This window comes from Lepidochelys olivacea (genome assembly GCF_965140295.1).
Source record: "Lepidochelys olivacea isolate rLepOli2 genome assembly, chromosome: 5".
Lineage (NCBI taxonomy): Eukaryota > Metazoa > Chordata > Testudines > Cheloniidae > Lepidochelys > Lepidochelys olivacea.
In genome coordinates, this window is record NC_140415.1 from 73,784,550 (window position 1) to 73,810,772 (window position 26,223).

At 40.8% G+C, this 26,223-nt stretch overlaps 1 protein-coding gene across 3 annotated transcripts in view; it reads right to left on the bottom strand.

The window, feature by feature from the left end:
* Positions 1–26,223, bottom strand: part of TRIM36 (tripartite motif containing 36) — a gene marked incomplete at its 3' end in the record, with an annotated part of 51,422 nt that overhangs the window by 17,766 nt on the left and 7,433 nt on the right. Inside the window, exons 1-2 of one of the 3 annotated variants that reach the window (XM_084627853.1) lie at positions 11,968–12,239; positions 10,240–10,477 (exon numbers count right to left, since the gene is read on the bottom strand). In XM_084627853.1, the coding sequence (XP_084483979.1) occupies positions 10,240–10,477; positions 11,968–11,994 (265 nt within the window). In that variant the 5' untranslated portion in view covers positions 11,995–12,239. Of the gene's footprint in view, positions 1–4,770; positions 4,801–10,239; positions 10,478–11,967; positions 12,240–26,223 lie in introns of those variants that run through there. The other 2 variants (XM_084627854.1, XM_084627852.1) reach the window with 2 other exon arrangements.

The following is a 26,223-nucleotide window of genomic DNA, read 5'->3' on the forward strand; positions in this document are numbered from 1 at the left end:
ACATACACACATAGGTTTAAATAATACACTTTCTCCAGACATTTCAAAGAGAACCTGAAAGGCCTGAGAAGGATTATTTGGCATTCAAACCATGCAGTGAAGAGCAGCCACTAAAAGTAAGATAATACTTATGTTCACTAATAAAGCAAATAAATAATGAAAAATAATGGTAGCTTGTACAAACACAGCACATGAGCAGTTTAACATGCCAGCTAAATGTGCAATGACAAAAAGCAAAATAGCAGGTGAAAGAAACATGGTGCAGTGGTCAAGTTTAAAATCAGAACAATCAAACTCTTATCCAATAGCATGCTTTTGAAGTCTGGACCAAGTGACACACAGAAGTGGGGTTAATATTTGTTTAACCCAAAAGTGAGTTAGTTGCCAACCAACTGTGGCCTTTCATTCTGTCACCTAAAACACAAAATCAGACCATGGTAATGACTACATGCTTTACACATATACTGGCGACACCATGCCTAGAACACCACATTCAGTGGCCAGGAAATCCAAAAGATCTTAAAAAGATGTTTCATCCCTTTTTGTTAAATTTACTCCAATAATTTGATTTTTCTCAGACTCATGACTACATGGCATTTAAGCCCTCTCAAGAGGGGAATAAGAGAATTTTTGCTAGTTAAAATAGCACCATATGCTAAATAGTTTTAGATACATGAAGAATTAGCCTCATCACTACTAATGGCTGCTCTCTCCATTTTTTTTTTTAAGTCAATATAGTTGTTAAAAGGGAAGATTCTGATCAATTTACTCCATCTTTGAAACAGCAATGTGTAGTGAATAACCAGGCAGATAAATATATTATAGTTAATGAGATGGGTTCTGTTCTTCTTCCACCCTCATTCACAAAAGCAAAAGGTTAAATTTTGCAGATATACAAAAGGAAGAATATGCCTAGAATAATTTCATAAAAACACTTCAACTTTTGTGGTTACTTCTTTTAAAGCAAGCCAGAATGCTCTATGCCATCTCTTACATGTTACAAATCCAGCTTCTACCCATCAATTCTACAGATATCTCCTACTAATATTTATACACTATCAAGATTATTATTTTCTAACTCTACATTTTCAGGATCCTATACAAACAGAACCCTGCACTACTAATAAATAGCCTTACTTGTAAGTAGACAATATCCTACCAATTCACATGTCCCATGGCTAGAGTTTAACTTCTACAGATTCTCTAACTCATTAAAAAGATAAAAATATGGTTCTCTTGGCAAGCAGTTTAGGCCCCAATCCTGCCAACAATTAAGCACATGCTTATGTTTAGTAACATGAGTAGTAAGTCAAGGCATTAAAATTGCACACATTTTATCTAAATCTTTTTTAAAAATAATGTTTTCCTCTAAGAGTGTGCTATTCCACAATGTGGAATAGCATAATATATGGCACTTAAACCAAAAAAGGGATAATGCACCTTAAAAATATAAATTGCTTGTTTGTGTTTTTCAAATACAATATGATATCACCAGCATTCTGTGATTATGGTGGATATGAAGACTGAATTTGTGGAGGGGTTAAAAAGATTAAAGGATACTTTAAAGGTCAACTGGATTCAGCTACAAACTTCTTAAATGAATTGATATTTCTACCTCCCGCCCAGTTAGCATTTTTGTAAGATTCTTAGAAAAAAGTCATAAATATTGACTTTCCTTTCTTTTTAGAAAACATAACTTCACTCATATTAGGTACTGCATAAATTTAAAATCTTTCAGTTATGATTTTTGACAATGCTGCTTTTTTTTTGCAGACTTGAACTGTCTGCAAATTGATGGTGATCTCTGTTTTGATAGATCCTTCATCATTTATTCCATATCATATTTCTAAACATTTGAGTGAAATAAGTTATATTATGTTTTCCTCCAGTTTGATTTTTAGATGTGTATGTTTAATGGGACATTTGGATTCAATTCATAATTTCGTGAAATCCATTCATTTTCTCTCTTTCAACAGTACATACCCAATTTAATCTCTTACAAAAGGTGTACTATAATTTGCAAGAACAACAAATTATTTCTCCATTTTTGTGTTTACTTTGTGCATTTGACAATATTTAAATAAGTGAGTTTCAGTGCTTCCCCTGTTTGTGTGGGTCTGTCACACAGCAACAAAAAGGATTATTTAGCAAGACAGGAAAGTGCAATTGTAAAACCACAAAAATTGGCAGGGAAACTAGGGAGCAGGTTTAGTAACAAACTATATATTTTTTGTAAATTGGTTATACCTGGGGTTCACTGTGTTCCTTTAAACACTCTGAACATTTATAAAATAATACGTTGTTTGGGGGTTTTTTGGTATATAGAGAAACTAAAGCAGAGCTTGATAAGGAAACTATCTAAAAACTTGAATTCCTAAATAACAATGTACTGTTACAAACAGCAATTTACAATTATCACTTACATGTAGTATCTTTAAGAAAGCTACAAGTGAATTTTCATAATTATAATGAGTACTTGTCAATGTTTCAGTGGCCCTGTGATGAGTGTTGGTATATCACAAGAAAAGCTACTATTACTTCCCAGCATTAATTCCACTCAACATTTTGGAAGTGACAGGAATAGTCATCTCAGTATTTGAATGTCTGAAGAAGTTGTATAACCAAAGCCCTTCTAAAACAAAAAACTACAAACAAACAAACAAACAAACAAAAAAAAAAAAAGGACATACACCACCGGATATTGGTATATCATTTTGAAGTCTCCTATTTTCCTCGGCCGAGATTCATTTCCTGGGTCCCAAAACTACCTTATCAGACTGGCAAGATGGCAGCTTCTTCTTTAGTAGTTGTGTATTACATTTAAGTAGGGTTGCCACCCATGACAGTTTGGTTTTTGGCTTCTGTGTCCCGGTGCTACTGTGGGTTGCCAGGTGCCCGGTTTTCTACCGGAAAGTCTGGTCAGAAAGGGGACCTGGCAGTGTCTGGTCAGATGTGCTGACCGGACACCAAAAGTCCAGTTACCACAGGGCCGGGGGGAGGAGCACGGTCATTAACCCATGCCAGCCCCTGCTCAGCCAGGGCTACTTTCTACCTGCAGCCAGGCTCCACTATAAGGTGGGTAGAAAGCTGGCTAGATTGTTGGGCTCAACGGGTAGTGATCAATGGCTCCATGTCTAGTTGGCAGCCGGTATCAAGTGGAGTGCCCCAAGGGTCGGTCCTGGGGCCGGTTTTGTTCAATATCTTCATAAATGATCTGGAGGATGGTGTGGATTGCACTCTCAGCAAATTTGCGGATGATACTAAACTGGGAGGAGTGGTAGATACGCTGGAGGGGAGGGATAGGATACAGAAGGACCTAGACAAATTGGAGGATTGGGCCAAAAGAAATCTGATGAGGTTCAATAAGGATAAGTGCAGGGTCCTGCACTTAGGATGGAAGAATCCAATGCACCGCTACAGACTAGGGACCGAATGGCTAGGCAGCAGTTCTGCGGAAAAGGACCTAGGGGTGACAGTGGACGAGAAGCTGGTTATGAGTCAGCAGTGTGCCCTTGTTGCCAAGAAGGCCAATGGCATTTTGGGATGTATAAGTAGGGGCATAGCGAGCAGATCGAGGGTCGTGATCGTTCCCCTCTATTCGACATTGGTGAGGCCTCATCTGGAGTACTGTGTCCAGTTTTGGGCCCCACACTACAAGAAGGATGTGGATAAATTGGAGAGAGTCCAGCGAAGGGCAACAAAAATGATTAGGGGTCTAGAACACATGACTTATGAGGAGAGGCTGAGGGAGCTGGGATTGTTTAGCCTGCAGAAGAGAAGAATGAGGGGAGATTTGATAGCTGCTTTCAACTACCTGAAAGGGGGTTCCAAAGAGGATGGCTCTAGACTGTTCTCAATGGTAGCAGATGACAGAACGAGGAGTAATGGTCTCAAGTTGCAGTGGGGGAGGTTTAGATTGGATATTAGGAAAAACTTTTTCACTAAGAGGGTGGTGAAACACTGGAATGCGTTACCTAGGGAGGTGGTAGAATCTCCGTCCTTAGAGGTTTTTAAGGTCAGGCTTGACAAAGCCCTGGCTGGGATGATTTAACTGGGAATTGGTCCTGCTTCGAGCAGGGGGTTGGACTAGATGACCTTCAGGGGTTCCTTCCAACCCTGATATTCTATGATTCCTTGTCAGGCTACAGCAGCTCTCATCCAAGCCCAGTAGCAGAGAGAGCCCAGCTGGAAGGGGAAGTAGTGGAGCAGGGGGCGGGACCTCGGGAGTCCAGTTACCAGCCATTAGAAGGTGGAAACCCTATATATAAGAAACCTTTAAAAAACTGTTTAGTTATTCACTCTTCTTTGTGATGGATTACAAATTTATATTGCCATTATCTTCCCTTTAAAGAAAGGATTATAACTGACCATAATTTATAGTAGATAGAAGATCAATACATTAAGTAGTATTTTTACTTCCAGTAATACCTATCAGTTTTACTGGAACCTGGTTTTGTAGCCTCTGGGGAAATGATTCCTTAGGAAAACAAAAACAATAGACAGAAATTTTTGGATGGTATAACTACAGAAATTAAGAGCAACACTGACAAAAAAAATATTCTACAGGTTTTAGTCCAGTTGACCTTTAGATTAATTGCAGAACAGAATTAAAAGTTTTTCAGACAGAAATTTTCCATAACTTTGGTCAAGTCCACAAAAGTTTAGCCGATGGACACTGATATTTAAAAACTATATGCTAACCAATTCTATTTAAATTAAGATCTAAATACTACACTATCTACAGCCATACAAGAAGTGAAGCATTTCTACCTCTCCACCCAAAAGACCTCCGCTGTGTGGCTGTGAACAATGAACAGAAAGCTGTTTTTAGAAACAAAAAATAAAGTCAACATTGGTTTACAAAAGATAAAGCAGCAAATATCTTTTCTTCTGCACTGTAGTTGCCAGATGCCCAGGTTGCCAGGTGAAATTAAAAAATGTTTAATTTCCTAATATGCATAAATGGGAAGAAAAGCAAAAATCAAGCTCTCTTTTACTGTATTTCAGAATCATTCATCATCATTTACACAGCACTGGAACTTTAAACACTTTATAGGATTTTTGTAATATAATGGCATTACACTTAAATTATAAGACAGCCTATAGTCATTAAATCATCATAAATTCTCCAATCCATAAAATTAAGGCCAGATTTTTTTAAAGTAAGCATTTGTGTACAGTTTAAGTTAGAGGATAAACCATTTACCAATTTCAGTCATTTTTGGCATTATTACAGCAAACAGCATTTCTAAAAAGCAAGTTGTGCAGATAATAGCTCCATAACAGATCAATTTGCTTTTGGTACTTAAAGAGTTAGAAGGTCAAGACAGCAACTAGTTTTTACTACTTCATATTAATTTAATTATCTATTAATTATGACTATGCCATTGTGACAAAGTTCCTGCTCTACCTTGGTGGGTCTTGCGCTTATTAGCGGATTTGCTTGCCTTGGAGCTTCACAGCAGCCCTCAGCTTGGCCGTTTTTCTGAACCCACAGTCCAGGTCGACTCCTCCCGTGTCTGACCAGCAGTTGGGAGGATTTGGGGGGAACCCGGGCCAGCCCTCTACTCCGGGTTCCAGCCCAGGGCCCTGTGGACTGCAGCTGTCTAGAGTGCCTCCTGGAACAGCTGTGTGACAGCTACAACTCCCTGGGCTACTTCCCCATAGCCTCCTCCCAATACCTTCTTTATCCTCACCATAGGACCTTCCTCCTGGTGTGTGATAATGCTTGTACACCTCAATCCTCCAACAGTCTGCGTTCTCAGCTCCTAGTGCCTCTTGCTCCCAGCTCCTCACACACACACCACAAACTGAAGTGAGCTCCTTTTTAAAACCCAGCTGCCCGGATTAGCCTGCCTTAATTGATTCTAGCAGCTTCTGGATTGGCTGAAGGTGTTCTAATCAGCTTATCTTAATTGTCTCCAGAAGGTTCCTGATTGTTCTGGAACCTTCCCTGTTACTTTACCCAGGGAAAAGGGACCTACTTAGCCTGAGGCTAATATATCTGATTTCTATTACTCTCCTATAGCCATCTAGCCTGACCCTGTCACAGCCATATATATAGGCTTGGCAGAATTTGTTTTTTTATAGAATGGAGAAGGGTAACCAGTGGTGTTCCCCAAGGGTCAGTCTTAGGACCAATCCTATTCAACCTATTCCTAAATGATCTGGAGAAAGGGGTAAACAGTGAGGTGGCAAAGTTTGCAGATGATATTAAACTGCTCAAGATAGTTAAGACCAAAGCAGATTCTGAAGAACTTCAAAAAGATCTCATAAAACTAAGTGATTGGGCAACAAAATGGCAAATGAAATTTAAGGTGAATAAATGTAAAGTAATGCACACTGGAAAAAAATAACCCCAACTATACATACAATGTGGTGGGGGCTAATTTAGCTATAACTAATCAGGAAAGAGATCTCCGAGTCATCGTGAATAGTTCTCTGAAGACGTCCACGCAGCGTGCAGCGGCAGTCAAAAAGCAAACAGGATGTTAGGAATCATTAAAAGAGGGATAGAGAATAAGATGGAGAATATCTTATTGCCCTTATATAAATCCATGGTACGCCCACATCTTGAATACTGCATACAGATGTGGTCTCCTCATCTCAAAAAAGATATGCTGGCCTTAGAAAAGATTCAGAGAAGGGCAGCTAAAATGATTAGGGGTTTGGAATGGGTCCCGTGAGAGGAGAAATTAAAGAGGCTAGGAATTTTCAGCTTGGAAAAGAGGAGACTAAGGGGGAATATGAGAGAGGTATATAAAATCATGAGTGGTGTGGAGAAAGTGAATAAGGAAAAGTTATTTACTTGTTCCCATAATATAAGAACTAGGGGCCACCAAATGAAATTAATGGACAGCAGGTTTAAAACCAATAAAAGGAAGTTCTTCTTCACTCAGCGCACAGTCAACCTGTGGAACTCCTTGCCTGAGGAGGTTGTGAAGGCTAGGACTATAACAGGGTTTAAAAGAGAACTGGATAAATTCCTGGAGGTTAAGTCCATTAATGGCTATTAGCCAGGATGGGTAAGGAATGGTGTCCCTAGCCTCTGTTTGTCAGAGGGTGGATGGAGATGGATGGCAAGAGAGAGATCACTTGATCATTACCTGTTCAGTTCACTCAGTCTGGGGCACCTGGCATTGGCCACTTTCAGTAGACAGGATACTGGGCTGGACAGACCTTTGGTCTGACCCAGTATGGCCGTTCTTATGTTTATGTTATTTTTGAGCATTTTCTTATTTTTATTTATTTAAATTTTCACAGTTGCAGGAAATTATGGGGGAGGGTCAGACAATTATTTAGTGACAGTAGATGCTGAGATTTAAAAAAGTTAAAATTTAAAGCTTTAACTCACAACATTATCAACATCATATGTCAAAATATACAAATAGCCTTATGTCAAACTCTAGTAAGTTCTCAGGCAGTATTTTTCTTACTTTGCTTATCTTTCAATTTCTATTATTGCTCATGAAAATGTTTTTTTGTTGCTTTGTATATGCATGATGAAATTTATTGGTAAGTTAATAAATCTTCATATAGGTTATTATAGGACTGGCTACAAGTGTTGTCCTTGGTGTGAGATCCAAGGCTCAATTAACCTGGGACCAGGAATTAATGTTGCTGTGATTCTTGGTCTTAAAGACCATCCATCATGGAAATACACTCACTCACCAGGGTGACAAAACAGACTGCAGTATCCGGGGGACTCTCTGTGAATCTGTTTAAGGCTGTTAATGTGCCTGAAGAGTTTGCACATGGTACAGTTGGTTGGGGAAATCTAAATTTAGAACTCACAACCAATTTAGGGTTTGTGTCCTGTTTTTTCAAGTCTGCCCTGAGCTTGGTTCTCATGCTCTTGGACCACCGTTCGGAGCATTACGAAGTCAATGGGAGTTTTGCATATAAATTAGCATTTTGTACCAAGTACTCTGAAAAATCAGTTCTAGGCATCTCATATTGGGCACCCTAAATTACTTGTCACTTTTTTACACTTTTTACAAAACTACAATCTCTGTATTTCCAATCTTTCATATGTAAAATGGGAATGAAAATACCATCTCACTTCAGAAGTGTTGTAAAGATTAATTAATATTTGTAAATAACTAAAATGTTTTTAAAGAACTAAGGTACTATGATGAGAGTACCACAGAAAATGTTCCAGAAGAAATTAATAATTCTGTGTTCAGTGCAGAGTTTGGATAGCATGTGGCAAATAGTGCATGGGGTTATATACTGAATAAACTACCCATTCAATGAACACTGTTCATCCTGCACATTGAACAAGGCAGGCATCTTATGGATAAAATAGTATGTGGTCATGTAATTACAGACAGTATCATAGTACATGTGCACAAGGGGGCCCAATGAAGGTTGTATGGTCAACACTGCATTCTGCCATTTCTTATCTTCCACATGCTTGATTTTGCAACCCAAGTGTTCTTTTAACAAGTTTGTTTTTGTTTGTGTTTGGTGTGGATGAAATAGTACACAAAATGTGAAGATGGTAATTTACTGTATTGCTATAACAAAACAGGATTATACTGCACTTCAGTGGCTAGCAATGTCTCACTGAAGGCAATTTTCAACAAATCTACAGTGAACACAATGAGGTACTATAATTCACATGTCCCTGCAAAACAAGCACCAAGGAACATCTCTGAGACTAAATATCTTAGACACTTCCCGGGCGACAGCAAGCCAAAACATAAAATATTAGAGGGTAATCTCAGACTAGGATTTTTTTAATTAGCGAATCCAGGTGTGCATCATATTGCTCAAACTCCACCCTTTTTGGGGGTGGGGCAGGAAAGAGGACACAAAGAGGTATAACTAGCCATAGTCCCAATTTAAGTGTTCTTTAAAAGATGATGGTGATGTAAGTTTCTGCTCTTGAGAAATGAAAGACAAGAAATTAACATTGCTAAAACCTGAGATGCAAGTTTCAGGATTTATCTACACATGAAAGTTATTCAATAATAAGGTAGGGCTTGAATTTAAAGGGAATCCACTTTGGAAGGGGATTAAGCTAACTCAAGAAAACACACTCCGATTCCAAAATAAGAGTGTCCACACACAGAGTTATTCCAAAGCGATAGCTATTCCAGAATAGCTGAAGTGTAGCCAAGCCTTGAGCCTTTTTTGTTAAGTGTTACATAGAGTAGCTTTACACTTATTTAAATTTACATTTAATAAGGTATTTCTTTCACTTAATATCTATCAATATTTAATTAATTGAACAATAAGGTTAAGGTAAGTATCTTCAAGATAAAGTCAGACATGAAATAACAGAGAAACCCGAAATTAAGCATTCCTTGATACTTTACACAGAGAACTCTGGTTCAATCTTCTTGCAAAGCTGTCTGCTTGAAGAGTTCTGATATCACATATGGAAAGTAACCTACTAATATGCCTTAGTGAAATGAATGAAGCAAACATACATAAGAATGGCCATACCGGGTCAGACCAAAGGTCCATCCAGCCCAGTATCCTATCTACTGAAAGCGGCCAATGCTAGGTGCCCCAGAGGGAGTGAACCTAACAGGTAATGATCAAGTGATCTCTCTCCTGCCATCCATCTCCATCCACCCTCTGACAAACATTCCTTACCCATCCTGGCTAATAGCCATTAATGGACTTAACCTCCAGGAATTTATCCAGTTCTCTTTTAAACCCTGTTATAGTCCTAGCCTTCACAACCTCCTCAGGCAAGGAGTTCCACAGGTTGACTGTGCTCTAGGTGAAGAAGAACTTCCTTTTATTATTATTTTTGAAGGAGATATATAGTTTAGAAAGGCTGCACCAAAGACTCCAAACGAAACCTAAGCCACCAGACTGCGAGCAGCATAAAGCCTGGAGACCAACCCAAACAAACAAAAAAAAAAAAGGCGTTTTCTAAAGATGCCTGAGATTATGTCACATTAAACAGCCATAGTGACTAGGGTAACTTAGCATCAGAAAAATAATAGCTATGAACCAATTTACAGGATACTGTTTTTAAAAAACAATTTTATATATGTTCACTAGAGTAACAACTTTACAATAGGACATTCCCATGTCAAATATTTTTTGGTGCGTGCTGTAAACAAAGATCAAAAACTAAACCATTCTGAAGTTATTCACGTGACAACATTCAACATTAAAAGTATCAAGATGAAAACCTTTACTCAGGCAAAGACCATTCATATTAAATCAGTCTTCTACATGAAATTCCCAGAGCACACACAATATTCTAGCACATACCTGATCTATTAAGCCTGTCAATTCTATCCAAACTAGGAGAATGGATTCGAATACGAGGGCTACTTTGATTGGAGGACTCAGAGCCTAGATCAGTGAAAGAGTCTTCAAGTGTGAAGAAGAGAATTTCTTTTACACATTTGTGACAGATACTGTGCTGACAAGGGAGGATCAGTGGATGGGTAAATAACTCCTTGCATGATGGGCAGATGAGCTCTCGTTCAATATTCTTAATGGTAACCTTGAAAAGAGAGAGGTGAGGAGGAAAACAAAATTAAGACAAGATCAGAAGCTGAGCCAGTAAGGCTCACATTATATACAAACATTCAAAACTACCTTTACATCTTACATCAGAAAAAGAACGTGGCTTCAAAAATATAAGCACAACAAAGCTAAGGCTTGCATCTCAGGCCCTCCAGTAAAAATGAGAAGTCTACTGTAAAAACAAAGCAGAGTTGGTTTTTTTAAATTAATCATGAAGTTCCCGTCTGTTGGCTTTGAAGTTCATCTTCTAAAAGGGCCAAAAAGTCTGTAATACCAGATTCCCCATCTACATTGCTAACACCACAAATTAAAATTTAAAGGCTTGAAACTAATTTCTTTCACCACATGTACTGTGTTTATTATCCAAAGGGAGTGCAAAGAGTAAATATAGTAAGCAAAAGTGAAACTGTCTAGAGTCAATTTCAACTCTTTTTAGTTCTACTTCTCCTGCTTTACACAATAATCTGCATAAGAGCTGTAAATGACATTTTTTAAAAAATGAAAAATTTAACAATCCTGAAAACATGAGGTTTTGCATGGGGCTTTTTTTTTAAAAAAAAGTAAAAGCCATGTATTTATGCTTTAACTACCTGAAAGTATCACTTTACTATAAATAATGGTTAATCAATTGCATTATTCAGTTCATTTCAGAATATTTGGTTACAAAAACTTCTTCCCTGAGAAAGATCCAAGTTCTCAATAAGTAGCTCTGGATAAACTGTTCCTCTCACATCTACTTAAGCTTGCTTTTCTCTAGCGTGCATTCAATAGTTGGGGTTTACTCTTCTTCCAAGTCCCTGACAATCACGAAGAACACACGAAAGCACATTGTTTCTAAGGCGGCGGCGGGGGAGCGAGAAGATTCCTGTCCCAATTACCGTCCAGTCAAAGTAAATTATAGCCTGGTTGACTGAATTAGGAGAAACGCTCTGCAACGCCCTAGGAAGAGCGCTTTGTGAACTGGGTGGGGTGGGGGAAAGGAGAGAGCTTGGCTGCTAAAGAATCAGTGAGTAATGGGCCACCTTTCTTCGCTCCCCCAAAACAAAGGCTTCCCCTGCCACACCCCCACGGGGGATTTCTGGAGGGCGCTCTCCAGGCAGGGCTGTCAGACGGGAGCGAGGCCCGGCGGCCCTGACAGCTCCTCCCGGGGGCAGGGTCCCGGCGGAGAACTGCAGCAGGATGAGTGTGCAGAAAGCCCGCAATCCACGCGCCCAGGTTTCCGGGGAGCAGCGCCGCCGCCTGCAGCTCTCGGGCTGGGTGCGGCGGGGCAGCCGCTGCAGTTCCAGGCACACTGGAGTGGGGGGGGGGGGGCTGAGCGGTGTTAAAGGCAGAAAGTTTGGGGCGTCCACGAGCCCCGCGGGCTGCGGGAATCTCCCGCCTTCACCGCGCCCGGGCACCCACCGTCCGCCCCGGCCCCGAGCCCCACCCCGAGCCGGCAGCCAGGGCCGCCAGACGCCCCGCACTCACAGCGGGCTCCAGCCGATCGCCCTCCATCCTGGAGCCGCCTGGGCGAGGGCTGTCCTGCGGGCGAGGGCGGAGAGCGGGGCCGCAGGAGGCGGCGGCTGCTGCGGGCTCCCAGACAGTGCAGCAGCTGCCCGCTGGCCGGGGCGGGGCGGCCTGGCAACGGCGCCCACCGCACAATGAGGGGCGGGGCGACACCTGGCACCTTTGTCCGGGAGGAGGAAGCGCGGCCCTCGCCTCACCCAAGCCGCCCCCAGCCGAGAGGAGGGCAAGGGGCAGCGCGGCGGGCCGGGGAGCCTGGGCTGCGGGGGCGGGGCGGCAGGGACCGGCCCCAGTGCCGCGCCCCGCAAGGCAGGCGGAGGGCAGGAGAATCTCTGCTTCACCCTGCCTCCGACACACACACACCCCCCCTGCAGGAGACTGAGCCTAGACTGGCTTCCCTTAAAATCCATCCTGGGTGACGGATTTTCCCCTTCCTCCCCCTGTAAATGAGAGACTTGGCAGTGGACTTAAACTCTAGCAACAAGGGAAGAAGTTAGAGGTGATCAACGGGTTGTTAAAAAGAATGACAAGTCACACTGGAAGGGGTGGTACAGATCGGGCGACCAGACAGCAAATGTGAAAAATCCAGCCGAGCTGGTAATAGGAGCCTATATAAGAAAAAGGCCCATAAATCGGGACTGTCCCTATAAAATCGGGACATCTGGTCACCCTAGGCACAGAATGGGACAGTCACACCTGAATATCCCAACCTCTCTGTTTACTCTGGAGTATTTGTTTTCAGTGGAGGTGGGGGAAGGGTTAAGTATTTTTCAGATATAACAATACAAACTTTAAATGTTAGTTAATGGCAGTATCAACTATTTAGATATTAACATACTCCTTGTGTACACTACAATAAAGTACCTAAATCTGTGACTGTGCACACAGTTAGAAAACCCTTAATACTACCTTATGCCAGGAGGAAAAGTAAACAACATCTCCCATCTACATTTTAAAACACTTTGTGTTTCAGTGCCAAATGGTCCAGGTGGTGGTAGCAGGCTTGCAGATTTGCCAAGGTTGCAAAAGCTCCAGCTGGTGCAAAAATGCAGCTGCCTAGTACTTGTATAGTTTATGCTGCCAGGAGCACATCCAGCCTGCACTCCAGTACCTCCCTCCTACTGCACCACCCTTGCCTGTTCAAGGCTTTGATCATAATCTTTAGAGCCAGGAATGGATCAGATTCCAGCTGCATTATTAGAGTACACAGGTAACACTATCAAAAGTGCCTAAATCACTTTTGAAATCTAGCTTTAGGAATCTAAATATCAATCTCACTCTTGAAAATGGGATTTATGCACTTCCAAAAGTTTTACTCAACATCTCTATTTATGAACCATCAAGACAACAGCACTTCTCTGGGGCAATGCAGATCATAAAACTGAGGGGAAATACATGTGAGTGTTGGAGACAAGGTAAATAGAACTTGTCTACATGGGAAATTGACCGGGTTAGCTCCCCATGTGGACACACTTATTCCAGTGTAAGAATGTCCACACACAGAGAGCTATTCTGGAATAGATAAAAACAATGAGGAGTCCAGTGGCAGATTTATTTGGTCATAAACTTTCGTGGGTAAAAAAACCCCACTTCTTCAGATGCATGGAGTGAAAATTACAGGTGCAGGCATAAATATACTGAAACATGAAGAGACAGGAGTTATCTTACAAGTGGAGAACCAGTGTTAACAAGGCCAATTCAGTCAGGGTGGATGTGTTCCACTCCCAATAATTGATGAGGAGGTGTCAATACCAAGAGAGGGAAAATTGCTTTTGTAGTGAGCCAGCCACTCCCAGTCCCTATTCAAGCCCAAATTAATGGTATTAAATTTGCAAATGAATTGTAGCTCTGCAGTTTCTATTTGAAGCATTCTTAAAAATACAATACCTACCTGGGAAAGTGAGGAAACAGATTGACAGAGCGAGACAGGTACCCAGAAGTCACCTACTACAGGACAGACCCAACAAGGAAAACAACACCAGCACTGGCCATCACGTACAGCCCCCAGCTAAAACCTCTCCAGCACATCATCAACGATCTACAACCTATCCTGGAAAATGATCCCCTACTCTCACAGGCCTTGGGAGGCAGGCCAATCCTCGCTTACAGACAGCCCCCCCAACCTGAAGCAAATACTCACCAGCAACTACACACCACACTACAGAAACACTAACTCAAGAGCCAATCCCTGTAACAAACTCCGTTGCCTATTCTATTCCCATATCTACTCTAGCGACACCATCAGAAGATTGAATCACATGATCCATACCAACAGGGGCTCATTCACCTGCACATCTACTAATGTGATATATGCCATCATGTGCCAGCAATGCCCCTCTGCCATGTACATTGGCCAAACCGGACAGTCTCTACGCAAAAGAATAAATGAACACAAATCAGACATCAGGAATGGTAACATACAAAAGCCAGTAGGAGAACACTTCAATCTCCCTGGACACTCAGTAACATTTAAAAGTAGCCATCCTTCAACAACAAAAATTCAAAAACAGACTTCAAAGAGAAACTGTAGAGCTACAGTTCATTTGTCCAATTCATTCCCATGTAAACTAGCCCATAAGCCCTGTCTATATTAAATAAATTTGCACCAGTCTAGTGATATTGATGCAGTTATACCATTACGGGCTTGCACCATAAACATGGTGCATTGGTGTAAAGCAGTGCTTACACTAGTGCAGCTTGATCCTTTAACATACCAAACCCAACTCAATAAAGTAAAATTCCTTAGTGTAAACAGGGCCTTTACCGAAGGTATCCAGCTGTGGAGTAAAAATTAGGAGACTAGGTGACTTTAGAGTCTGACCATCTTGAGGTAACTGCAGTTACCTCTCTCTTTGATCACATTTTTCCACCATGACCAAAACCACATTCTCAACAACCATTCTCACCTACTTTTCTCTCTCCTTCCCCATTCTTCCCCCATTAAAAAAAAAAAAAAATAGAACCCCACTCCAAGCAGACTTCAAAAACACCAAAAGGGAGAGCAGCCACTCTATGAGTTCAGAGACTTTGTGTCAGTTAGAGTGACAATAGCAAAGTGCTCAGATACTGCAGGAATGGGGTGCAGAAAAAACAAACAAAAAAAACCCCTTATGTTGATAGAATTGAGGCTCTATCAGCAACAGAGACAAATAAAGATCATTTTCTCTCCAAGAAAATGGTATACTATATTATGGAGGAAGAGAGACACAGGTACACTTTCTAGTGGCCATCATACATCTCAAAAACATTTAAATAAGACTGCCTAGGATGAAACTGAAAATTCTACCAGCATAGGCATCACTGTTCTATGATCAATGTATGTCCTTGTTGTGAACCAATCACAGAACAGTGATGCCTATAGTGATAGAATTCTCAGTTTCATCCGACTAACATCAATACAGAAGCACCATCTTGCACCTATCATTGTAGCTAAGGAACAGCTAACAATAAAGGAATGATTCTTCTTTACAGCAGGATGGGCCTTTTGTGGTCTAGTGGAAGTTCAAGACTGAGTCTGAGTATTGTGCTGAAAGAATAGCTTGGCACGAACTCAGAAGTTTGTGAGGAGAAAAGCACTAGATGTCATTGTATAGTCATCTGAAAGAGCACTGCGAGGTACCTCTTCTCAGCTGGTATCCTGGAGCGAGAGACTGGAATTCAACATTGTCCCAAAAGGGAAGAGGGGCAAACAAAAAGGGAGTGGAATGAACGGGGGGTCGGGGGGAGGGGAGAGGGAAAAAAGGAACAAATACATTAAACTGATTGTGTCCAAAACTAGAAGAAAACAAGAATTCCCACCTAATCCCACCTCTGCTACTAACTCCCTCTGTGACAACGGGAAAAGCATTTAACTGCTGTGTTTTCAGCCTTCTGTATACTAGAAAAGTGCATCGGTTTAAACTAAATTAATTTTTACACTGAGCTACTTAAACCAGTGCTAAACTCTAAAGTAGAGACACGTAATCCAATTTGACCCTTGTTTGTATCAATTTATCTTAAATCAGTAGTTTAATTAATATAAGGTGGGATTGAACCTGGTTTATGTGATCTGCATTATGGATTTGCACTAGTTTAACTAAACTGATTTAAAAAAAAAAAACTAGGTCATTTTTCTGGTATAGGCAAGATCCTAATTCTTATCTGGATAAGGGGATAAGATTATCTACCTCGTAGGTTGTGCCCATGCTAGACTATTTTAGGAAGTTTCCCACCATTGCTGCATTAGGATAGATTAGGAAAAAACAGAGGGTGCGCTCTATGCCAGGCCAGCTCATCTTACTTAGAATAGGCCTGGACAACAGTGGTAAAGAAACCTGTGTCCTGTTTTCACCTATGCTTGCTGTTGCTACCACTGGTGGGAGATTTCCCCCAAAAAGTTTAGTGCAGACAAAACCACAGGGTGTTTAAAACATAGATCTTCAAAGTGCTGTACAAATATTAAGGTGCACTCTGTGTTAAAAATGTACTGGGTGTTTTCCAGTCACCAAAAAAGGACATGCTCCTTGCCCCAAAGAGCATCAAATGTATGTCATCCAAGGCATTGGAAAAAAATGTGGAGTGTAATTTTAGAAAAGCGGGGAGGAACAGGCCAGGAGTTCTCTCTTCTTTAATGGCAGTTGGATGGATAAAAATATAAGAATGGCTATACTGGGTCACACCAAAGATCCATCTAGCCCAGTATCTTGTCTTCCGACAGTGACCAATGCCAGGTGCCCCAGAGGAAATGAACAGAACAGGTAATCAACAAATGATCCATCCCCTGTCACTCATTCCTAGCTTCTGTCAGACAGAGAGGCTAGGGACACCATCCCAGTTCATCCTGGCTAATAGCCATTGATGGAGCTATCCTCCATGAATTTATGTAGTTCTTTTTTAACCCTGTTATAGTCTTGGCCTTCACAACATCCTCTGACAAAGAGTTCCACAGGTTGACTATGCGTTGTGTGAAAAGATACTTCCTTTTGTTTGTTTTAAGCCTGCCACCTATTAATTTCATGTGGTGACTCCTAGTTCTTGTGTTATGAGAAGGAGTAAATAACACTTCCTAATTTACTTTCTCCACACCAGTCATGATTTTATAGATCTCGATCATATCCCCACTTAGTCGTCTCTTTTTCCAAGCTGAAAAGTCCCAGTCTTATTAATCTCTCCTCACATGGCAGCTGTTCCATACCCCTAATCATTTTTGTTGCCTTTTTCTGAACCTTTTCCAATTCCAATAGATCTTTTTTGAGATGAGGCGACCACATCTGCACGCAGTAGTCAAGGTGTGGGCGTACCAGGAATTTATATAGCAGCAATACATTTTCGGTCTTATTATCTATCCCTTTCTTAAGGATTCCCAACATGCTGTTCGCTCTTTTGACTGCCGCTGCACATTGAGTGGATGATTTCAGAGAACTATCCACAATGACTCCAAGATCTCTCTCGAGTGGGAACAGCTAATTTATATTTATAGTTGGGATTTTATACATATAGTTGGGATTATGTTTTCCAATGTGCATTACTTTGCATTTATCAACGCTGAATTTCATCTGCCATATTGTTGCCCAGTCACCCAGTTTTGTGACATCCTTTTGTAGCTCTTCACAGTCTGCTTTGGACTTAACTATCTTGAGTAGTTTTGGATCATCTGCAAATTTTACCACCTCACTGTTTACCCCTTTTTCCAAATCTTTTATGAATACGTTGAATAGGACAGGTCCCAGTACAGACCCCTGAAGGACACCACTATTTACCTCTCTCCATTCTGAAAACTGACCATTTATTCCTACCCTTTGTTTCCTACCTTTTAACCAGTTACCACTCCATGAGAGGACCTTCCCTCTTATCCCATGACAGCTTATTTTGCTTAAGAGCCTTTCAGATAAATAGCTGAAAAACCCAGAGGTTTGCATGTGTCTCACCTTCTCCTTTTCCAACGTGCTTCCATTTGAAAATATGCATCCTCTCCACCCATATCCAGGACAAAAAAAAAATTAAATCCCTACATAATATGGATTAGCATCTTTAGATATTGGGGGAGGGACAGAAACAATACCATCTGTGGTCATGTACAGTTAAGCTTGTGGAAAAAAAAAACGCATTAGCTAGGAAATTCAAAGTTAAGACATACAATGTCCTTAATTCACACAATGGAAAGAGGTTTAGCTAATTAAATAGATTGAGTTATGGCCTGAGTTTCAATGGTAAAAGGCTGTCAAGTTTGATAAGCCCTACATTTGACCTACATGTTACATACACACAAACACACAAAGTAAAGTGAGTTTAAAAGAATGTAATCAAGATAGTCGGGTATGTTTTTTCCCAAAAATTCTTTAATGATGTAACTAATGCCACTTGAGATGATTCATTAATACCAAAAAAATTTAAAGAGTAATTTGCTTTTCATCATTTTTTACTTTACGGAGCTTAAGCAGTGAAATTTGACTGGTAAATTCCAGCATTTGCTGGAAATGGTGAACACAGCGGTGTTGCTCTTTTTGCATTTTCAGCGTTGCAAAGCAATGTTTACATTCAAAACAGAGGGAAATGGTTTATTTATTTAAAAGACCAATACAGCCATTTTATTTCAAGTTCACTTTGTAAGCCACCCTCCTAACAAAATTCAGAATGTTGTTCTTAAAGCTACTGACATTAACACGGTCACTAATTTTTATATGCTTTTTTAACTGGAAAATGTCAGTTGGCCAAATCTCATGTAGCCCTGTAGCACAGACAAGGAAGGAAAAACAGGTTAGTGAGGAAATGTTTTATTGTCAAGCTTCCAAGAGGCTAATAAACCATGAATTAAGACTTAATCTGGAAATTTACGAATAACTGCATTATCCTTTCAATTTAAGAATTCCTTGACTCTATAGGCTTGCTCCATCAGAGCTTTGAAAGAATTAGTCTTTGAAAGCATCACCCAGTTCTGTCTACACTAGCACGAGTACCTATTGCTAACAACAGACACGGCTGAATTGTTGCTGAAACCGGTTCAACTATCAGCTGCAGCCAACAACAAAACCTGTTCAGCACTGCCATCCTCTCTGAAATAGGACTGAACAGGGTTTGGCCTTGGCAACACTTGCACTTACAACATGGTCCATTCTAGTTCACAGGTGCCCCTTGCCAACACCTGTTACCAACAACGGTTAATTTGGCTTGCGTAGATAAGGCTATACCCCTACCTCCTGATTGCATTGTAGTGCCAACGATTGTTATTGTCACGATTTTGTGAGTGACTATTTGTTCAATCCTATAATACATCATTAAGGTATTAACTTGTTTGTGTGCTTGTTTACTTTGACTTCAGAGTACTTTGAGAGCAGGATTTTAATTAGCCGGTTCTCCCCAGCCTATTAAGACACTGCATGGATGAAAGGTCGGAGAGGCCTGGGCTCCAATTAGTAGATCTGGAAAGGAGAAGCACATGTTCTCCCTTTAACCCCTCCAGACACCTAATTTACTATCTTTTTGACATCCCTTGACTCCAGAACTACTGCATTATCAGGGCAGTTTCCACTGCACCATTTTTGTTCATATTGCTGCATCACTGAGAAGGAAAAGGAAGGGGCAAGGGAAGGGAAGGGCCAGGCCATTAAATAAATTAGTCAGAGTAGGTGGCTTCATTAGTTGTCTCTGCAGAAAGGCCAACCAAAAACTGGAAAGCTATCCTAATGGGAGTCCCTGGGGCTTGGGAGTCTCTATGCAGGATAGAGTTAGCTACACTGGCCCCTCAGCACAGGAGGTATAGCCAGAGTGCCTTGTATTCCCATGATGCTTGACTGGCAGAACAATTAAACTGAAATACATTTTATGATCCATTATCCTCACTCTTCCCTCCCATGTCCTTAATCTGTATTTGTTAACTTGTTCACTAATTCACAATAGGTCTCCCAGGCATTGGTCTGCACTGGCTTTCAGGTAAGATATAAGGTACTAGTTTTAAGTAAACTAAAGTATTTAGCTACGTTGTTTTTCATTTGTATTGTGATAATGCCTAAAGACCTCAGTCCATGACTAGGCACTTTACACGCAACACAAAGATGGTCCCTGCCCCAGAGAGCTTAGAACAGTTCGTGACTTGGCTACTAGAGACACACCTCTCCCTCTGTGCAATACTATGGCATTTGCAATCAGGATGGATGTGATAGAGTTTGAGCTCAGAGTTCGCTGGGTTAAAAACAAGGAGGCTAGTGGCAAAGTGTTCTCTGCAAATTGTCAATTCTGCTGATTACATCCGTAGGTCCAAAAAAGTTGAGCTTCAGAATATACAGCAAGGCTCATTTGTTTTCCTGGACTTTTCCTAAATGTAGGGGTTTCAGGATGCAAGTTAACCTAGCAAGGAAGGTTATTTAGAGTGGCTTTGCTAAAGGTGCTATTTTTAGTCTGGGAGATATAACTGGTTTGGGGAGTATGAGCTAGTATTCTAGGTATTTATCCTTCGGTCGTGTTACTCTGAAGAGTGGACAAGTGCTTTGTAAAATAAGGACAGAAGAATGAATAAGGTTTTGCTATAACATACACACACAAATATATTTAGATAAATATCATTATTTGGTTGTTAAGAGGAAAGGGAATCACTGTTCTAGAGAATGTTTGCTTAGTCTATTATTATACATACACAGCCATTGTCACATGAAGGCTGTAACTAGCTTCCCATAATAACTCAAAGTTTAACCATGCAATTTCTTTCATCTTCTCTAATTTTTTTCTTCAAAATAGAGCCATTGTGCCTGCAAATTGTTATAGATGGTATTCTTAATTTAGAATTGATTAATATATATTTTAATTTCCAAGCTCTTTCCAGGTGACTTTATGAACTCCACAAGGAATAGCGGCACCCACAAAGCACAGGTGCAGTGCTTAGGTCTTTATTTCTAGTTTATCAGAGTCTAAAACACCCAGCCAAAGTTCAGAGGGCCTTCACAATAGCTATGTTTTGTAGAAACAACCGAACCAAACTAAACATAATCCTAGATAGTTTTTTATATTAACATTTCCCCACTTCATTCCATCCCAATTGTGGCTAACAAAGTCATTTCTTTTGCTCCTTACTTCGACCTTCTCATCCACCTACCTTTGAGTTACTTCATTGCCTCCCACAGCAATGCACCATGAGAGTCAAATACTTGTCCTTGCTGCCAAGCCCCTACATTGGGCAGCTTCTCCCTTCAAAGTTGTTTCCATGCTGTCCCTAACACTTAGAACACGCCCAAAGTCCATTTGCCAAGCCACCTCACCGACTACATTCAATGTGATGGAGACTATGGCTAATGAGATGGAGAACAGACAATCTTAAAAAATTAACCATCAAAACGGCTCAAGTGTTGTGGAGTCATCCTCCTCTTTCTCACTTTATGACCCTCACTAGTTGTATCATGCTGAATTCAGTTTACATGCTCTTCAGGACAGGGATCTTGTTTTTATGAGGCACTGCAAAATTAAAATAAATTTAAAGGCAACAATGAATTTCTGATTAATACATGCAGCCAACCACCAAAACCATCAGTTTCATCCTTTACTCACAATTGCCACCTTCTGAAATACAAGGTGGAAAAAGGTGGGAAAATGTGAGATCTACAGAATGAGAGGTCTGGACTGCACATAAAACTTAGATAAACATAGCTACACTACTCAGGAGTGTGAAAAATCCACATGCCCGCATGGTGTAGTTAGGCCAACTTAACCCCTGGTGTAGATGCAGGTAAGCCGGTGGAAAAATACTTCCATTGCTTGGGGACGTGGTGTTCCTACAGCAATGAAAAAACCGCTTTCATCATTGTAGGTTTCATCTACACTAGGAGATTATGCTGGGAGTTATGCTGTCATAGTTTTGGCACCATACTGTAGACATGGCCGGGAAAGGTTTTAATTTCTATGGCTCTCTCAGTGTACTAAACCATTTATAGGCTCTAAACTCTCCTTGGGTCTGGCCACTCAATCTCTAGGAGCAGAGATGTGCTACAGGACCTGAACCCTATTTGGTCTTACAAACTCTGCTAGGCCAGTTTATAAATTTTCTCAGCTGAACTGCACAGGTTCAAGGTTACATTCTTAACTGGTGCAGATACAGCACCAGGGAACCAGCACAGTTGCTAAGGACTCTACTTCCTAAAGTCCCAGGATGTTATGATCCTCTTTAACTGTGGGGAAAGGAATGCAGCTGGTTAATTTGTGCCAGGGATGAGAGCCAGCATCTTTAGGCTTGGCAGTTCATAGCCCCAGCACCTCTGGGTTTGCTGCATCCGTTATGAATGTAAAAAAATTGCTTGAACCCCAGCACTTAATTGTTTGAGCCCAGGCATCTCTTTCATTACAAATTAATCACTGGCTCCTATGGTTCTACTACTCTGAAGAGTAAAGAGAAGTTCAGCACATCTTTTCTGCTCCAAACCTGTAGCATCCTGCTTCACATCAAGGGCAACCCAGGGAACAGCAGCAGCTGCCCCGCTTTGCTGTGCCAAGTGATCCAGGGAGCAGTAGAATACAACAGGTCCGATGGACAAGAGCTTCAGATCTGCTGTGGCTGCTGCTTCTCTACACATCACCTGGAGCTTGATGTGCTCACTTGCCAAACAAATGTAAGAGATATTGTGAAAACGCAGCCACTTTTAATTTTAAGAAAACATCCAAACCAAAATACACTTCATTAAGGCAGAATTCGATCTCCCAAGAAGTAATGACACTTATATCATTGTAGTTATTTTAAAAGCATTTTGAAGTCTGGGAAATTCATAACTAAGGTTTAACAAGCAACTTTAATCCTGACCTCATAAAACCAGACATAAAACCTGCATAAATCACCAAACAACAGATACCCACTGATTGGATTATCAGTGCTTTTCTATTCCCACTACCTCATCCTTGTTTTGTCTTCCCTTGTCACATCATGTCCTTAGCTCCTGTAAACTCTTCAGAACAGGACAAAAATCCATCTGGGAAGTGACTAATGCACCTTCGGGTGCTGTTTAAAAATAATATAACTTCTTCTAAAATAAAGCACCAACCCTCATCACATACAGGCCACCAACTCAAACACTCACCCACTGATAGCAAGAAACTTCTGAAGTCTGATAATACATATATACACACACACACACACACACAAACAGTAACTCCTGTTGAATTCAAGTAAGTCAATATGTTTACACAGGATTTTGGAGCAAGCCTCCCAGACTGAGTCAACAAACTTGGGCTAGCAGGGCTGGACTACACTCTAAAAATAGCTGTTTAAGAGAGCGCTTTGAAGTTGTGACTCCGCCTGAAGCTTGGGCTATATGGCTGCTAATAAACCCTATTATACGTCCTCTTGTCAATTCCTCACACAGCTCAATTTTTGTACCACTGTACAGAGCCATAACTATATCTTCTCTTAAAATTAAGCAGGAACTGCACCATAAAATAGTTATCAATGTACATACAGACACTATTCAGGAATGGATCATAGACAGGACTACAGAGGCAGAGTTTAGGTTATTTGAAGAGCCTGAATTATGAGTTTCCTGATGTCCAAATGCCTTTTAAAATACTGTTTAAAAGTGATCATGTTCTAATAAGGTTTTTGGTTGTTTTTTTAAAGTATTCTTTATTGTACAGTGTTTTATCTAGAACCAATATTTTTAAAGCTGCTTGTTATGAATCACAGGCTCTCTGGAGAGCCAGATATAAGAAAGAAAAAAAGTGGAGTAAAAGGAGTGAAGAAAAGAACTTGGGGAATTGACCAAAAAGTGTTATATATGTTGTGCCCCTTATATTAACAACAAAAATCTACAGTTAAAAATAGTCATGGATAAGCTAAAATATCACATTTTTCATTGATTTACAGTCTCCTCTTATAGAACCAGGCAAGAAAACATTAACTGGAACAGGGTCAGCGCTAAACACTATTTCCAGAGCTGCACAGATGTTAGTTATGCCATTACACAAATATATTTTTTACATTACTCAGTGTTAAACATTTACGTCGCTGCCGTGAGAGAACCAGCACCATGTGAACTCCAAGAGCCGTTCCAAATAAGAACAAAAAACCTGATCTATAAAATGGGAGACAATTTTGTGAATGGGCAGAGGAGGAGATTTGTTTTTATTAAATATTTTCACATACCGCTGTTGCTAAGTGGTATTTCATATAATGGACAGTAACAAAAAGGAGATTTGATATATCATTAGCATATTACGTTTACTGAAGATGAGACAGGTGACAGCGAGGAAGGATGGTGTTGTGGTTAAGACATTGAGCCGGGACTCAAGAGATCTGGAGGAAGATCAACCATTTCCCCTCTGCCACAGTTCTGCTGTAAAATGAGGAGACTGCTTAGCCTCCCAACCTTACAGACATATCGTGAGGTACCCAGAGATTGTGATGATTACCATAGAAAAGCCTGTAAATCAAGAGGTCAGAGGATGCAGGAAAAGGTACCAATCTTACATTCTTCATGAATCCCAACTCCCCATGTAAGTCAAGTGGGAGTTGGGGTGTATAAGGAATGCAGAATGACTTTTTGTGAAATTAGCCATCAAATTCTATGTTGACACTCAACCCTATGCTACCCACTGAAGTACATGTTGCATAGATGTAATGGGACAATTTGGCACCAGTTACCAGCACAGAACAATAATTTGTGGAGGAGGGGATAGAAATGAAATCCTTACAGGCAGTGATTTCCCCACTCCCCGCCCCCCCTCACCCCAGTTTTGTGAACTACTTACATGCCAATTTAATGACTGATTGGAAATTTGAATTGAAATTGAAGCATTAATACACATTTTAAAAGCATATACAGTGTCTGATAAAATATATGTATATGAAAAAGTGTATATGAAAAAGTGTATTAGATTTGAAAAGTATGAACATAGACTAGCTTCCTTATACAGCTGTTGTTTTTTATGACAATGTCAATGCATTCATTTCAGTGATGTTGGCCAACCTAATAATTTCAAATTATGATTTGTAAGCAAAGTCTAAATGAGCTCTCCCTGACAGCTAGTGATGAGCTGGGGGGAAAAGGCTTCAGGACCAGATTGTATTTACATTCACACCTAATTTACCTAGGTATCCAGCAAACAGAGCTGTGTTGCCAAAGTGATAGATTTTGTCTGGGCTTGGGTTACAAATCACTTGAATGCAGGGAGGTAATGAAATTTTGTTATTCTTATTGTATGAGTAAAGGGCAGAAGAACTGTACTTAGCCTGTGTTGATTGAGGGCATCAAGAGAGGGTGGGGACAGGTGTTTTGCTTGATGGTCTACCTGAGTCACAAGTACTATTTGACCTGCCCCTCTCCACTGTTTAAAGACAGAGCTGATTAGGCTCCATAGATAATCTTTTGTTTTGTTAAGTGACCACTACAGCTGAAATCACTGATAATCAGATCTAAGTGCTTAGACCTGCTGTGGGACAGTGTTTCTGTGGAAGAGATGACCCAGACTGCACTGGCAGTGAGGTTCCCCCACTGAGAGCTCAGCTGAAATCACTGAGAGCTGGGTGGAACCTCAAGAGACCAACTTGCAGAGGTCACAGTGGCAAGTGGCAGCAGAAGGTGACTGCGCAGGACCATTGGCAACAGAGCAATGGAGTGAACAGTGCCACAACGAACAACAGTGGCCAGAACGAACAGTGAGCAGCTGGAGGAACGAGCAAGGTGCCTTCTTGCCCCCAACCTGGGAGGTGTACTCACATGAAAGCACCTCTGAATTCTGAGTCTCCACTGACCAAAGACAACACCGGTGAGTGGGGTGTGGTGGAGGGAAAAGTGAGGGGCATGTTAAATAAATATTTGTTTGTTGGACTAAATTTTAGTGACTTTGCTCCAGAATGCTAGATTTGTGACTGGGAATGGAAACTTTATATAAATAGGTTTCCTAGTAGGCCAAGGTTTTTAAAATGCATTATTTGCCAAGGTTGTTATCTCACATTGTTGCTATCTCGAGATGTCATTATGTTGGAGAATTTCTGAACTAAACGTTTTTTTTATTATTATAATTAATTTTTACATAAGAATGGTCATACTGGGTCAGACCAATGGTCCATATAGCTCAGTATTCTGTCTTCTAACAGTGGTCAAGGCCAGGTGCTTCAGAGGGAATGAACAGAACAGGTAATCATCAAGTGATCCATCCCCTGTTGCCCATTCCCAGCTTCTGGCAAACAGGCTAGGGACACTCAGAGCATGGTGTTGCATCCCTCCCCATCCTGGCTCATAGCCACTGATGGACCTATTTTCCAGATATTTA